Source organism: Monodon monoceros, unplaced genomic scaffold (assembly GCF_005190385.1).
Source record: "Monodon monoceros isolate NGI ecotype Baffin Bay Population unplaced genomic scaffold, NGI_Narwhal_1 Super_Scaffold_20, whole genome shotgun sequence".
In the NCBI taxonomy this organism is placed as follows: Eukaryota; Metazoa; Chordata; class Mammalia; order Artiodactyla; family Monodontidae; genus Monodon; species Monodon monoceros.
Genome location: NW_021703777.1, coordinates 114,980,957 through 114,998,377, shown reverse-complemented (window position 1 = coordinate 114,998,377; position 17,421 = coordinate 114,980,957). Strand labels below are relative to the sequence as shown.

The 17,421-nt window shown below is 39.0% G+C and overlaps 1 protein-coding gene across 3 annotated transcripts in view; it reads left to right on the top strand.

Moving 5' to 3' along the window:
• Positions 1 to 17,421, top strand: part of SEC24D (SEC24 homolog D, COPII coat complex component) — a 110,261-nt gene that overhangs the window by 53,566 nt on the left and 39,274 nt on the right. For all 3 annotated transcript variants that reach the window (XM_029234790.1, XM_029234792.1, XM_029234791.1), the window contains exons 9-10: positions 12,751 to 12,889; positions 16,344 to 16,459. In XM_029234790.1, coding sequence (XP_029090623.1) covers positions 12,751 to 12,889; positions 16,344 to 16,459 — 255 coding nt within the window. The remainder of the gene's footprint in view (positions 1 to 12,750; positions 12,890 to 16,343; positions 16,460 to 17,421) is intronic.

Below are 17,421 nucleotides of genomic sequence, written 5' to 3'. Positions count from 1 at the left end.
AGGGTAAGGACCACCTGTAATTTTTCCTCACTATTTTATTCCCAAGACCTAAAACAGTTCCTGGAAAACCTTTGTGTTAAATCAATATTTAACATGATAGTTTCATTCCACAATATCATTTGTATTTGGAAGTAAATTAGACTTTTGAGGCCAAGTAATTTGATGAGATTTTCGCATAGAGATCTATGCTGAAACACTTATTGAGCATGTACTTTATGTAAAAATGCTGCATTTGCTACTGAACAAGTTCCAAGGTAATTTAAAAAGGAACTGACAGGGCTTCCCTGTTGGCGCAGTGGTTGAGAGTCCGCCTGCCGATGCAGGGGACACGGGTTCGTGCCCCGGTTCAGGAGGATCCCACATGCCACGGAGCGGCTGGGCCCGTGAGCCATGGCCACTGAGCCTGTGCTCCGCAACGGGAGAGGCCACAACAGTGAGAGGCCCGCGTACCGCAAAAAAAAAAAAAAAAAAAAAAAAAAAGGGAACTGACAATCCAGGAGCCAAGTTGTGCTGACTGGGACAATAGTTGCTTAAAGAATTTCCTGGACAGTAAAATTCTTCATACGTTTAGCTTAGGTTTCACTTTATTCTCCCGCCCAGTATTTGTTTCTTTCCATATCATCTCACTATAAAGTGAAGATATACTGTGTGTGTGTGTGTGTGTGTGTGTGTGTGTGTGTGTGTATTTATGAGGGGGGGGAGGATATATGGACATACATGTTTAAAAAAAGATTAAAATCTTTAAAATATTATTTGGGAAAATAAGAGCATCTTTGACTTTCTTGAACAATATGTCTGCAAAATACAGGTAAAACAGAAGAGCCATAATGATGAACTCTAGTGTATGTAGATATCATGGAACTCATCCACCACAAAGTTCACTCTTTTAAAAAAAATAAGTAATTAATTTTTGGGTGCATTGGGCCTTCGTTGCTGCGCGTGGGCTTTCTCTAGTTGCAGTGAACAGGGGTTACTCTTCGTTGAAGTTTGTGGGCTTCTCACTGCAGTGGCTTCTCTTGTTGCAGAGCATGGGCTCTAGGTGCGCAGGCTTCAGTAGTTGCAGCACGTGGGCTCAGTAGTTGTGACTCGTGGGTTCTAGAGCGCAGGCTCAGTAGTTGTGGCGCACGGGCTTAGTTGCTCCACGGCATGTGGGATCTTCCCGGACCAGGGCTCAAACCCGTGTCCCCTGCATTGGCAGGCAGATTCTTAACCACTGCGCCACCAGGGAAGTCCCAAGTTCACTCTTCTTAATCCAGAACTGAACTACCAAGGTAAATTGATGTATATCATAGTCTTTAACATGAGCATGAGATTTAAGTTTATTTTTGTTTACTATATTCCATACTCTCTTCTCCTCCACAGTTTAAAAAGTTTTGAAAAACTCTTTTATATAAGTACTTCAAACATTAGTTTTGTCTGCATTTCTCCTTTTCCTGTAGAAAAAGGATAGAAAATTTATTAGCTCATATTTATCGATTTTTATTATTTATTTGATAAATTTAAAAGTCATCTTTCCTCTCCTTCCAGCTCATTATTGATATATAATAAATATATAAATGTGTTTATTTCTCTAGATGCTTTCAAATTGGTCACACACATTTTTTAAATTAAAAATTTCTTCTCAACTTTTTTTAAAACCCTGTTTTCAAGTCTTACCTCCCAATGTCTTTGGTCTATTTGCCAAGATCAAATTAACTCACAAAAGATAATTTGCTGCATTACTTGGAAGTGGCCTGGCCAGTGCATGGGGCTGTCCACCAGGGATGGTGACCTTGATAGCACATCGGACTGCATGAATCTTAGAGTCCTGTATTTTTTTCCCACTCTAAAAGCAATTCATATAAAAAGCTTGGATAAATGTGTAGCTTCTGTAGGTGTCAACTCTGAAAAGGGAAATAGTAATTTGACTTTTCTGATATCCTTATTTACAGAATCAGTTTTATAATCACATGAATTTTTAGGAATTTTTCAGTTGTTTTGTACAACATAATCTGGGCAATAATACATTGTTTTGTGATATGATGAGCAGTGTCCATTTTTATGAAGGATTACTAATTTACTTACTCTATTTCAACAAGAACTTCTTTTCTTTTTTTATTGAAGTATAGTTGATTTACAACGTAGTGTTAATTTGAGGTGTACAGCAAAGTGATTCAGTTATACATACACACATATATACATATATATATATTTTTTTAGATTCCTTTCCCTTACAGGTTATTACAAAATATTGAGTATAGTTCCTTGTGCTAAACAGTAGGTCCTTATTGGTTATCTGTTTTACATATAGTAGTGTATGTATGTTAGTCCCAAACTCCTAATTTATCCCTCCCCCCCTTTTCCCCTTGGTAAACATGTTTCTTTTCTATGGCTCTATTTCTGTTTTGTATATAAGTTCATCGTGTCATTTTTTCCCTAGATTTCACATATAAGGGGTATCATATGATATTTGTCTTTCTGTGTCTGGCTTACTTCACTTAGTATGACAATCCATGAAATAATGGAAAAGAATAGAAAATTTATTAGCTCATATTTATAATGCAAATGGCATTATTTCATTCTTTTTTATGGCTGAGTAGTATTCCATTGTATAAATATACCACATCTTTATCCATTCATCTGTTGGTGGACATTTAGGTTGCTTCCATGTCTTGGCTATTGTAAATAGTGCTGCTGTGAATATTGGGGTGCAAGTATTTTTTCGAATTAGAGTTTTGTCCAGATATGTGCCGAGGAGTGGGAATGCAGGATCATACGGTAGCCCTATTTTTAGTTTTTGAAGGAACCTCCATACTGTTCTCCACAGTCGCTGTACCAACTTGTATTCCCACCAACAGTGTAGGAGGGTTCCCTTCTCTCCACACCCTCTCTAGCATTTATAATGTATAGACTTCTTGATGATGGCCATTCTGACTGGTGTGAGGTGATATTACGTTGTAGTTTTGATTTACATTTCTCTAATAATTAGTGATGTTGAGCATCTTTTCATGTGCCTTTTGGCCATCTGTGTGTCTTCTTTGGAGAAATCTCTGTTTAGATCTTCTGCCCATTTTTTGATTGGGTTGTTTGGATTTTTTGATATTGAGCTGTATGAGCTGTTTATATATTTTGGAGATTAATCCCTTGTCGGTCATATCATTTGCAAATGTTTTCTCCCATCCTGCATGTTGTCTTTTTGTTTTCTTTATGGTTTCCTTTGCTGTGCAAAAGCTTTTAAGTTTAATTAGGTCCCATTTGTTTGTTTTTGTTTTTATTTCCATTACTCTAGGAGACGGATCCAAAAAGATATTGCTGCGATTTATGTCAAAGAGTGTTCTGCCTGTGTTTTCCTCTAGGAGTTTTATAGTATCAGGTCTTACATTTAAGTTTCTCATCCATTTTTAGTTTATTTTTGTATACGGTATTAGAGAATGTTCTAATTTCATTCTTCTCCCTGTATCTGTCCAGTTTTCTCAGCACCACTTATTGAAGAGACTGTCTTTTCTCCATTGTATATTCTTGCCTCCTTTGTCATAGATCAGTTGACCGTAGGTGCGTGGGTTTATTTCTTTCTATGCTATTCAACAGGTATTGAATTCAACAAACATTTACTCTTTACCCAGTATGTGCCAGGTACTCTTCTGCGTCCTGGGATATGTCAGTGAACAAAACAGACAAAGACCTCTGACCTCATCGAGCTCACATTTTAACAGAAAGAGGCAAGACAATGGACCTGATAATGAGAAAATTATTGAACAAATGGAGGAGGGAAAAAGTAGAGCAGATTGTGGGATGAGAACTGCCCGTGGGAGGGGGTAGAGTGCAGGTTTCTGATTGAATAGGTTAGACAGGTATGCCTGATTGAGAGGGTGTCATTTAAATAATAGACTTGACTCATGCATAGGGGGGAACATTTTGAAGGTGTTTTCATGGCCATAAAGAAGTGAGATAAATGGAGGGAAGACGTCTGACTTGTAATTCTGTCAGAGAGACAAAGGAAGTTTGCCTCTAGGCTTATTATCTTTAACGCTTTCATCTTTAAAGTGGAGTATTTTACAACTTTCCTTTGAGGAACAAAATACTGCCAATCATTTTGTTATGGAAGAAAGAAACTTGATTCATAGAGTTTTTAAGTCTACAGTATATTTTCATCATCTGTGGAACGTGCGTTCTTACAGCAGTTGAACATGGCTTCTGCGAGTGGCCTATAATTAGACAACAAAATGTAATTCTTCCTCAGGGACCAAAGATAAACTGTAATAGGTCAAAGTTTAAAAGAAATGTGGGAAAATGTCTCTCAGCTATAGAATTCCTGAATATCATAGCTCCTTGAGAGGGAATGTCTTACTCAAATTGCCAACACGTGTTCCAGGAAGAAAAATGAGGCTGATCTTTGCAAATATACCCGTAACTTGAAAGACTGCATCAGCATAACCCAATCCAAACAGAGCAGTTTTTGGTTAAGAATCATTTCTCACTGTTTATAATTTAGTCATGAACTATGACTTCCATTCAGGAAAACTGATATTATGGTGCTCTCCAAACGGCACTGGTATTTATTTTCCCTTTCGAAACTCTGGATGCCCCGTCACAAGGAGCAGCCCTTTCATAGACTTGAGCATATAGTCCAATTTGACCTTCCCACTAAAAAGTCCCCCTGGCATTAGAGGGCCTGGGGAGAAAGATCACAGCTGTGTTTGCTTTAAGACGCTATTGGCCATTGCAAGAGAAGAGTCTCCCGGTGTAGTTATTTGTTGGGATGAACTTATTTAACATATTAAGGTTTTTCGCACCCACACCCAATCTTCTGTGATAAAAGAACTGGCAAATATCCTCATGTCCAAACGTGACTTCTGTATTTTCCTTCTTCCTTCATTTTTTTTGTTTTCATTCAGACTTCAGTTTTTCCTTTTCCCCTCCCTTCCTCCCTCCTTTTCTTATCATTTATTCAGTAAATATTTATTGAGCATATACTCTGAAATACAGGCCCTGGGGATCAGTGGTGAACCTGAGGTTTATCTAAGCTGTTGAGGAATGAATTTTTTTATAGTTAGAAATTTACCTTAAAAATTAGATCTAATATTCAAACATCTTTTGAGTTTATTTTTAAAAGAGTTTTTAGGAATTGAATAAAATACAGGGGATGATGAGACAAACAGAAATTCTAAAGATCCCTCATGGTAATTATAAAGCATATGATAGAATTTACTAATTGATAGGCAGGTTTCAAAACCTATACCAACCATTCTTCTAAAGACATGATTTTTGGTTCGTGAACGGTGAAATCTCTTAACTATGTTCTCTCAGAATTGTTACTATGCAGCAACAACTGATTTGAGATGAGAGAGAGAGAGAGAAACCTGGCCAGTGAGGACATACTACTCTACCTGGCTTTGACAACTCTCCATAAATTCACTCCATCCTTCCTCTTTATCTTCCTTCTTCTCAGCTGGACTAGGCTACTTGCATGCTAACCACCAACAGACGCCAAGCTCAGGCTTTTCTTCCCGAGTTGTGCTGTTCTCACTTCCCTCTCTGTCAGTCAGTGGAAATGTATCTCTGCGTAACTACCCACCTTGAAAGAACGCTTTATTGACCACTCCCCCGTGCCCAGCCCCGCCCCCCACCACCACAAGTGATTTCTTCTTTTGTCTGTGCCTTTTGCTTAGCACCTATCATGAACTGCCCCTGGTAGTCATGGTGGTATATTTGTGGGTACCTGGTGGATAGTTTGTTCATTCAAAAACTATCACTGCCCACTCTCTCAGGTATTGTGCCACAGGAGACACGCGATAAAACAAATGGTAGACATGTGAGGCATGGGTCTGAGAATTTAGCAGTGATGCTGAAAAGTAAAGCATTGTGATGAGTGCTGTTGGGCACAAGGTCATGTGGTAACACACAGCTGAAATGCCTAAGCCAGTCCTGAGGGGCCAGATTGAGACTTGGTCCCAGTTTAGACAAGGTCACTGACAACAAGTCAGGAGGAGGGAGGGATACCCCTTCTGTTGTAACAGGAGGGAGAAAGGAAGACCTTGGGTAGGTGCTGGTAAATCCGTGGGGAAAAGTCAAGGGAGTTCCTCTCTGAGGTTTTTTGTTTTTCCTTAAGAGCAACGCGGCAAAGTTACCTGTTAAGGGCGGTGGGAGGAAAGCTTATTTGAAGGATAAAATGGAGTTTAAAAGATATAAAATAGCACCCGTAGAGAAAGAGAGAGAGAAATGGCAGGAGACACTTCATGGGTACCAGGGACCACCAAGGTCTTGGTTCAAGTCACAGACCGTGTGTGATGGCAGCTTTCTCTGAAGCTATGTGCTTTTTCTACAGAAGCGAGCTGCAAGCTGTTTCTGAATGTTTCACACAGAAAATGAATGGGGATTCAAGCTATAGCTCTGCAGTTTATTGGACAAGTCACTGCCCCTCACATGTCCGTTCCCTTCTGAACAGCATGGATGATAATTCCCACTGCCAGGGTTGTTAGCATCTCAACATCACGATTAGATTTTATATACATGAAAGCATTTTAAACTATTGAATATAAATCATACAGATGACAGTTATGATCTTTCATATGTTATAAATTTGAATCAGTAACATTTTCCAGGATTTTTCAATGCTGGATAGACCAAAACAAAAAATAAAAACACCCCCCCAAACCAAAAAAGACCAATTTCCAAATAAAATACATGTTCAAATCCAATATAAGCTCTAGATATAGTTATAACAAGAATAAATAGACTTAACAGGGATTTCCTTGGCAGTCCAGTGGTTAGGACTTCACCTTCCAATGCAGGGGGTACAGGTTCGATTCCTGATTGGGGAGCTAAGATCCCACATGCCTCACAGCCAAAAAGCCAAAACATAAAAACAGAAGCAGTACTGTAACAAATTCAATAAAGACTTAAAAAAAAATAAAAGTAGATTTAACAGCATTGTTGAAGAGGAAAAAGTTGAAAATAATCTCTCAAGTGCCACAAATACCAAAACTAGCAAGAGGTTAATTTTCTGGAAATATGAAAATGCCAAGTTTTAGGGCCAACTGAAAACATTTTTTAAAAGTCTAAATAATTTTCATAATTATTACAGTACATTGAGTATTTTATTATCAGGTTCGGTTTCTTTTTAAAGGTTGCATAACGTGATTTTTAAAAGGCATTCAGAAAATATTATTCTTTCATGCCATACTTGTTATTTTAAAGAGTCCAACAAAATAGAACTGCTGTTGAGAAAACGTGTGTACAATAAGCAGCCTACTGTCCTGTACTTTTTCTGCCCATGTAGGCTGACTGAATGTCATATATGGTGAAGCCAAAAATAGAAAACACACACACGCTGCTTCTCATTTCTCTTTCCTATGGAAATATCTTTAATAAGTGCAGTTGATACAGACTCTCTTTTCATTTTCGCTGCTGGGCATAATCCTCTGGGAATCCGACTCTGCTTGTCCTCCAGCGTGCCTAACAGTCTGAATGTTTAACATTTTTAGAGGGTAGTTGTTTGTCACAGGTTCTGGATTATCTTTTCACATACCATTTTCATGCTTCTACTTATACCCCCTGATTAATCCAAATTACCAACCGACCTCTCTTGAGACAGATCCAAAAAATAAGATGCACTCCAGTCCCAAAGAAGTAGCTGTGTGCCAGAATCACATTTGACACAAAACCTTTGCTGACCATTGTAAAGATCAAATTTATTGGGGAATATAATCTGATGTTGAATACGATCCTTTATCGAGCTGGAGGACCGTGTCACATTTTGGCAGGTCTTCTTGCTGTAAATCTTCTGGTCTGATTTAGGAACCACTGTAGGCAAAAATGTCTCTCCCATTACTAGTAATTATTCAGCTGAGATATTTCCTTCAGGCACTTAGTAAAGTAGAATATTGGTCATGTGGGAACAACTATATAATCCCAGGACACTGATTACTTTCCTGGAGACGTCTAACGCAGGAAATAGAAGGAGAGGAAAAAAAGGAAGAGAAGTATACATTGAAAATGGGAAATGTGTATATTTTCAAAATCAGTAAACAAGTGTTAGGAGACAGGGGAAAGTAGGTGGTTAAAGTGTGAGCACGTGTGTGCGTGCGTTAGAACTTAGGTGAACGCTCGTCCTGAAAAAATGAGGTGAACAGTGGAGCAATGGAAGAAGAAAGAGGAGAGGGGGACGGTTTTCACCCAGGAATATCCTGGAGATAGGCAGGAATACCTTCCCAAGCCAGGGTGTTCCTGAAATCTCCGATTTGGCCACTCTGTCTCCTCTCTCCCCTCAGCCACACTGTTGCCTGTGATTTGATGTTCCAACAGGAAGAAAATCATTTCTCCATCACAGTGCATTGCTGAGCACCATGATGCAAGCCTCCTTGTCTTTGCTTTGTTATTTTGCACCTCGAGTGCGAACGCAGAGAGCGGGGGCTGGGCGCTGGCAGCAGGAGCGCTGGCTTCCTCACCTCCCAGGCTGCTGTCAGCGGCCTGCTGTGCTCGGGGCTGCCTATCCCATCACGTGTCCGTTTTCCTCCATGCAGACAAGGAAAAGTTGGAAGAGGATTAGAAACTTTTAAAATAAGTTTTTCTTGGCTATTATCTTCAGTTAATTTGGCACACTCTGTAATTTCTATGTCATTCATGCTTAAAATAGCCTGTATTTCATGTTTAATCGCGTTTTGTTTCACCCACAATATTTTTTAACCATTATCAGAGGATTTTTCAAGAAAAGTATAAGTTTCTTCATTTTGTGATGGTAATAACTGATGTCAGTCAGGTCAATGTTATTATAGTTATATAAAATGAATGTAGCATAATTGAGTATTTTATTACCTACTGAGGAAATTATAGTTTTGTTTTAATTTTTAGTTGTACAGTGCCACCTAGTGGATCTATGCTATAAGAACGCCTTCATTTTTTCTTCAGCTTTCCAGATTTAGTATAATCAGCTTGTAATATTTAGCTGCCTTCTGTTATTCATCACTTTGATAGGACAAAGACTATATAGCAAGACTTGGGTATTCAGACTTTTCTTAGTTATAGAGAGGCCAAAACAAAAATACAGAGGCTATAAACTTTACCAGAATTCTTCATGTTGGATCTTTCTAGGTTGTGCTTCATTTCTGTTTTTGTTTTGGATTACAATCTGTGAATGGTTTAGCGGTACTTTTTATTAATGATGATTTTGCAAGTATTCTTTCTACTCTGGCCTTGCTCTTTTAATCGCATGTTTGCCTACTTGTTTGTTTAATGTCTTTCTATCCCGCTGGACTGTATGCCCCACCAAGGCACACAGCATACCCAGCACCGAATGCACAGATGTTAAAGAGAATGGCAGTAATACTTAGACAACTGGTAATATGTAAATACAGGAAAACTTTAAAAATTGTATTAGTAGTGCCGAGGAGTTGTTGATTGATATATTTTGTTATCTACTCCTTTTACGCGGAATAATAACAAAAGTTTTACCACTGAACCTAATTTCTCAATGAATTATATTCTTTCTTGTTCTCCAGAATCGACCATGGTGTTACATATGCACAAAAGAGAGATACATTTTATTCAATTAAAGCATCTTAATTAAAACTACTACCAATAAAGTATTTGGCATAACCCTGGTAGTCCCAAAATACAAGCCAAAGATTCAAATATTATTCTCCTCCCTCTTCTTTCCCCAGCATCCCCATCACTTACATGTTATATAAACTCATGCCACACAGGACCAGAGCCAAGAATAGGCAGATGAAGGTTTTAGAGCAAGGCTCTCCATCCTTTTACTTTTTCCATTTAAGAGAAGCACAGAAAAGAAAGAGCAGGCAGGAATATACCAGAGGCCAAAAGATTAAAACACACTTATAAACAAAACTACAAAGTCTGAAAATAGCTCTGAGGTAAGTATAATATAATGCTCTTGGTAAGAAGAAAAAAAAGCGTAGGCAACTTTTTGGAAAGTAATGTGATTTTTTTTTTTTAAAGCCGTATATACACTGAAGTTGAACTCAGAAGAAAAGTGAGATTAGCTATTTATGAGCTCATGCACGCTACTGTAGAGCAGATAAGCAGACATCTGGAGAGAGCAAAGAAAAATCTCTGATGGTCTTCAGCATAGCCTAAGAGAGATGAAACAAGACAGTGTAATTTGGAAACCCTTGTCCTGTTGCCCAAAAAGAAAATGCAAACAGTTAAAAAGCTTTTAACATTCTTTACTGTCACCTCAATTGTCTGAGAACCTTCCTTACCTATCCATCATCCAGTTTCCAGAAGAGTGAAAATAGAAAAAATGCAGGCGTATTTCACAGCCTCGATACAGTCATTACTGGACTCCAGTTTGTTACTAGACATTCATTTTCAGTTCTGCAAGTTTGAATCTGCCAGGACTGGAATGCTTAGGTGGTAGCTGCTGACAGTTTCACAGTCATTTTAGGCTGGGCCTGTCTTTCAGTAAATCATATCAGTAAAAATAAGGTTAATTTTCCTTCCATTACCTCTGCTTTGTCTAGCAAATAATTGCATCAGATTTTGTTTCTAAAGTGTCTCAGGGAATTAATTATAGCCTTTGAACTCTTTGAAAATAAAAGGATGAGAGAAGTAAACTTGGCTGGAGTTTATGCACATTGCGGGCTTTAACCCTAGTTTAACTCTCTTGAAATCATCTCCTCAGCTGCGAGGTTGAAGCTGTAGAACAGAGCAGCAACCAAAGTCATGACCGATGACTGGATTTCTGACCCAGAAGAAGCTACCTTATTGTTACATTTTTCATTGTCTTTCACTTCTTATTCTGATTCTCTGTTCACTGTCCTAAGAATCTCTTGTCAGTACCAGTATCTTTCTGTTTGCTTCCCTTTTGTCCCCTCAGGTTATTTCTTATTACCAGTTGAAGAAGATACACAGTCATCACTTTATGCTTTTCAAACAAAAAATTTATATTAAAAAAGTATTGTGTATGTCAATATTTGAATATATATGTGTATTTAAATCAAACTCCTAGAATGGCTTTAAAATCTGCTGTACCTGTCAACTTTTGTAACCATCAGATACTATCAAAAGCTCCTGCAAGGTAGATTCCCTGTCTTCTAGATCATTTTTTACAGTAACATTTTACAGTAACAAGGTAGCTAATTTGAAAGTTTATATAAATAAATGCCTTTAGAAACTCAAGCCTATCTCACACTTATCAGACTATAACTGTCCTATTAAATATACACTCTGTCCTGAGCTGAGTGGTTTGGAGGAAAGGCTGTTCAGTACAGATGTGGTAACAACAGTTAGTTATGCCAGGCTTAGTAGTCTGTCCTGCACATGGCTTCCTCATTTAATCCTGTCACAACCCTGTCCATGGGACACCAGAACTACGCCATGTGTACAGATCAGAAGAGACCAGAAATAAGAAAGTCCAATCCATCTTCTGGCTTCCCTGAGGCAAGAGATGGGGGAGAGGGCAATGCAGAGGGAGTGATTCTGAATGTATTTTTTTTTATCCTTTTCCTGATTCTTTTATGTATTCTACTATCTATGTTTTCCTACTCTTGAGATCTCACAACTCATTTCTGAAACCTCAGCAGTGGATTAGTTTTCACACTGAACGTCTGGGCAGCGACAGACAGTAGATCTCTCTCTCTTATTTCTTTTTTTTTCCCCCAAGAAAATGGCAGAAAATGGCCTTATGACCCCACTTCATCGACACCTTCCTCCTGCTCTTCAAGTCTCCATGAAACAGCAGTCTGCTTTATTTACATTTTTTTCTTTAAAGAAAAACTTGGTTGATGTGCCAAACCCTGTAATTGTCAAGCTTTTCCAGAAATGTTATCTTTAAGGAGATTTATAAAAGCAAAAAGAATCTATGTGGTTTTATTCTGAAAGCTGGAAGTGTTGAGGAACAAGGCAGACTTCTAATGCTGAGTTTTTTTCACTTTCAAGCTGTAAAAAGATGTGTTTCTATGCATGTTTGTGAGGAAGAAGCAATTGAAATATTTATTTTGTTGTTCTGGCAAAGCATGACCAGCCACATTGAAAGTACTTCATGAGGCGTTTTGTCCTGGGATTAAAGAAACAGAGAAGGCAGAATCAGCCTCCTTGCCTAAATAAGTGAACATTATTGCATATTTCTTCAGAGAGTTGCATTTTTGAAGAAACATTTTATATACTGTGATGGAATTAGCTAAGTGGCATACCACTATGCAAACTAGAGCTTTTATTTGTTTGTTTATTTATTTATAAATATTTTGGGTGCTCTTTGTGACATGTGGGATCTTAGTTCCCTGACCAGGGATCAAACCCACGCCCCCTGCAGTGGAAGCACAGAGTTTTAACTGCTGGACCACCAAGGAAGTCCTGCTCTGTTTTTTTTTTTTCTTTCAAACCAGAGCTTTTAAAATCAGACCCAGTTCCTCCTTCTTTATTTATAGCTAATGAACAAACTTAGCAAAATATGTGATACAAGGTGTCTGGGACGTTTCCAACATAAGCTTTATTAACTGTTACTACCATCATGGTATTTTTTCTCTGTCTTCACACACGTGGGTAAATACACATATACATAAATGTACACATATGCTTATTAATTACATGTACATTTAAATTAATTTTTGTTTGGGTAGTGCCTTGAGTTCCACAAGGTACCAAGAGAGGCAGCCTTACTCCCCGGGTGAACACTAAGAGTTGAGTTCCTTAATGAGTCCAGAGTTTTCAAATTACAATTAATACTTAGGACTTCTGAAACAACCTTGGTTATTTAGAATAACCTAGAAATCCTGTACCCACATGTCTCTTACTTGTGCTTGCTTCCTGTAGACGCCCCTCTACTTGGTAAATCATGGGGAGACTGGACCAGTCAGATGCAACAGGTGCAAAGCCTACATGTGCCCATTCATGCAGTTCATTGAAGGAGGAAGGAGGTACCAGTGTGGATTTTGCAGCTGCGTGAATGACGGTAAGTGGCGCCAGCACGTGCCCTCAGGGAAAGTTCTGTAGTAAACGGAACATATTATACTTCTTAGCTTAGGAAAAAATGTATGTCTGTTAAGGCTCTTAGTTAGACCTGAGGTTTTCCTAAACCCCCTCAAGAATAACTCAAAGGAATGATGAGACAGGGAACAATCTCTGAGGTTTATCTTCTGTAAACATAAGAGGTAAAATTTCATTTTGCATCCAACTGAGGCTTTGTGGAAAGGAATTGAGAAATTAAGTGACTTCCCTATTTTTGAGTTTTATAAGAAACATAGCAACTTCCCTGTGGGACTCACGCATTTATATGAGAGTAGGAGGGGCTTGGATGTGATGTCCTAAGCTGAGGGTGTTCTGGTTGGCTTCCCTTCAGGGAAATTACACAGAACTGTCTTTTATCTACGTTTACAGATGATAAACTTGAGAGATTGTTCCATCTTTCACCATTCCTCCGAATTATTCTTGAATAAGTTCATCAGTATTTAGGAAAAGCTCAGGTATAGCTAAGGGCTTTAACACATATATAGGTTTTTTCCTCCAATATGAATGTCAGATTGTTTAAAAAAGAAAAATAACTTTATTATGAAGGGCTTTCCCAGATTCACTGTATTTTCAATTTCATCCTGGTATGAATTCACAGATGTTGAAAAAAACTGCAAGCTTGCCAAAAGTGTTTACATTCATTATATTTATAACATGTCTCTCTTTTTAATTCTTTGGTGTCAAATGAAGCGCATTCTCAGGCTGAGAACATTCCCATATTCATTTACATTTATAGAGTTTTTCTAGAACCACATGATGATTATGAGAGCATGAGTCTTTTATGTGTTTTCCTCTGTTTCTTATCTTTGTAGACATCCTTCCCTCCAGGGCACTAGATCTGAGGAACGTACAGCACTCTGCCCAGGAGCCTGTGGCTGCTGGCTGCTCCTTGATGAAAAGGGAGCTCAGGCAGTTTTCTGCCTGTGTCACGGCGTTCTTGGCCCCTTGGTTCCTGTGTGTGCTCTGGTGGGAGAGCAATGCTGGTCTCCTTGTTTACCCGCCCCCTTATCACAGTCCATGGCTTTGCCCAACTCCCAGTGCCAGAGACTGACATGGTGAGGCTTACTCACAAAGACCTTTAAAAATGCCATGCTGTGGGGTGGATTCATTGGTTTCCAGCCTCATCTCAAAGACTGGGTCGTGGTCCTCTTGGGAGGTCTGTTTCCTTGCTCCACCTGTGGCACCTACTCAGTGCAAATTGGATACACTAGTGAGACCAGACCTTGTTCGTTCTCCACCCTTACTTTTCTTTGTAAGGAAGATCTTATTCCATCTCTCATCCTGGATGAAATCTACAACCAAATCCTTGGCTGTCACACAATCTTGGGACCTGGATTTCAGGAACCCTGTGACCGTGCACTTCCCGGGGCTTTAGTTTTGGAGGAAAAAAGTCACGAGATGGCAGAGGCCTCTCCTGAAGCATTTTGATAAATGCCTCCACCAAGGTCACCAGATTTCCACTGTCTTCACTCAAGCCTTCAACCTTCTTAGCAAGTTGATCAGAAATTTGTTCAGCATCTATCCACTTAGAGCATCTAGGATCTTCAATTTGGGGTGACCCTCTGGCTTAACGCCCAGAGTGTCAGCTCAGAACCTTAAAAGGCCCTGCCACTTCCTAGTAGAGAAAAACCACACAGAGTTCCTGTATTTCTACACAGTAAATTCCCCTCCCTTGATATCCACGCCTAGGAAGCTGCCATGTTCATTTTCTCCAATATTAGTTCCTGCAAGAAAGCCAGACTCCCTAAGATTGACACAGATGCCTGCATTCTTCATTTAGGTTTAAAGAAGACAGAGGTTTGTTGGAGTTAGAAAGAACCCACCGGGCTTGGTCACAGGGCTCCACTCTGTTTCCCTTCAAAGTGTCCAGAGATTACACAGTGGGAAGCACATGAGGCCAAAAGACACGCTGGAAGACGCGTATCATGTGGCTGTGCATGATACTCGTGATACTCGTGATACTCGTGATACACGTGATACTCATGATACACGGGGGAGACTTGAATTCTGGTTTATAAAACATGGCAGATAATATTAAATGCTAAAACTAAATTGATTTGATTTGATTGATTTGATTCCCCCTAAAATTAATTGATTTTAAGGGGAAATTTTTTCACATCTTACATGCAGATGTGTGAAAATAAATTATAGGAACTGTAGAAAGTACCACCCCATACACCCTAGAACAGCCAGTGCAGCATCCTCCATCGCATCTAAACATAATAAAGTAGCAGTTTAAGGCCCCCATAGCTTTCTTAGCTCAGCCAAGACTATCAGTTTCCCACTTCCATAATCTTTTCAAGACATTGAATTTTCCTAATTCAGAGATCCATATGTACATATGAATCTTATAAAACTTGTTTAAAAAGAAATGGCCATGATATGGTAAGAAAATAGAAAAAAACCAAGCCTTGGTGATTATTTTCTTAAGGCAAAACTAAGAAAACAGTCCTATTATAACCCATGTGTTAGTTCACAACTGAAAATAAAGAATACTGAGTTATTGGTTTTAAAACAGGTCATTACTTCTGTGGTTTTACAAATGAAAATGTTGTTCCTTACGAAACACTTGAAACCAGAGCATTACTGCTTATTCTAAATACTTCTATTGTCAGTGGTTTAACAGCCAGCTGTATTAATCTCAAGGCAACAGGAGTTCATTTTCACAGAGATACCAGGCCATATTTGTCCAAGTGTTCGGTGTGTGACTCATAAGTGTTCCTATGCCATTGGATGACTTCCAGCGCTTTGCCAGAACTAACCTTCTTAGACATTTGAATCAAATTAAGAGTTCCTCAGCTGAGATCTTAGTGGTGTATTCTTTCCCAAATACAGTAATCCTTTCCACTCTGAAGCCCAAACATTAAAGATTACCATGCAAACTACCCATGGCTGAAGACATCTCTTAATTAAAGGATAATAAACGTTATTGTTAATAATATGGTCCAAATAAGAAGATAGTAAACCAGGCTTTCTTTTCTCTGTGTGTGTAGACTTCTGTTTCTAATATTCTGAGGAAAATTCTGGACCAATTACCTGCTTATTGTTAAATAGTTAGAAAAGTCAAAATTCCTTTTAAAAGAGGTAATTAAATAGGGACAATTAAATTTTGGTTGTGACAATTTTAAAACGCCAGTACTTGTATCCACTATTGCTCTGTAACGATCCAAGTCATTAATGATTCTTTGTCATCAATAATTTGCAGAAGGGTCAAGAAGATATTTTAGAAAACCCTTATTCTTTCTAAGACATGCTTTTTAGTAGTGGATATTTAGAATATACTAAAATATTTTTTTTCTCATACTAACTCCTTTCTTCCCATAATAAATTTTGAGAACTTACTAAATTGTCTGTGTTGTAAAAATAAAAGATTTCCTTTCCTATTTTGTTTTTATTAGTTCCACCATTCTATTTCCAACATCTGGACCACATCGGAAGAAGACTGGACCACTATGAGAAGCCAGAACTATCTCTAGGATCATATGAATATGTTGCTACTTTGGATTACTGCAGAGTAAGTGTTCCCAGGACTTCAAGTGTTTATATATGGATGTCAGATACAAGTGAATTACTTTTATATGTCATGAACTGACCTTTGATTCACAGACAAAGCATTCGGGTGGTGCCACGGGGATGTAGAAATGTCTTAAGACACAGATCAATCCTCCTAGGCTGTTAACATGATTAAGTAGCCAGACCATCCACTGCAGTGATCATCTTTAAAAACTAAAAAGTGGTGGCAGAAAGAAAAAAATAGGGACTTCCCTGGTGGTGCAGTGGTTGGGAGTACACCTGCCAACGGAAGGGACATGGGTTCGAGCCCTGGTCCAGGAAGATCCCACATGCCGTGGAGCAGCTGAGCTTGTGCGCCACAACTACTGAGCCTGCGCTCTAGAGCCCACAAGCTGCAACTATAGAAGCCCGTGTGCGCTAGGGCCCATGTGCTGCAACTACTGAGCCCTCGTGCCACAACTACTGAAGCCTGTGCACCTAGAGCCCGTGCTTCGCAGCAAGAGAAGCCACTGCAGTGAGAAACCCACGCACCGCAACGAAGAGTAGCTCCTGCTCACCGCAGCTAGAGAAAGCCCGTGCACAGCAATGAAGACCCAACACAGCCAAAAAATATATATATAATAATGATAATTTCATTTGTATGTCCCTTTCAGATAGAATATGATGCTAGGTTCTTTTTCTTTCTTTCTTTCTTTTTTTAAGTTTTTTTTGATGTGGACCATTTTTTTATAAAATAAATTTATTCATTTATTTTTGGTTGCGTTGGGTCTTCATTCCTGTACACGGGCTTTCTCTAGTTGCAGTGAGCGGGGGCTACTCTTCGTTGCGGTGTGCGGGCTTCTCGTTGCAGTGGCTTCTCTTGTTGTGGAGCACGGGCTCTAGGAGCGCGGGCTTCAGTAGTTGTGGCCCACGGGCCCTAGAGCGCAGGCTTAGTAGTTGTGGCCCACGGGCCCTAGAGCGCAG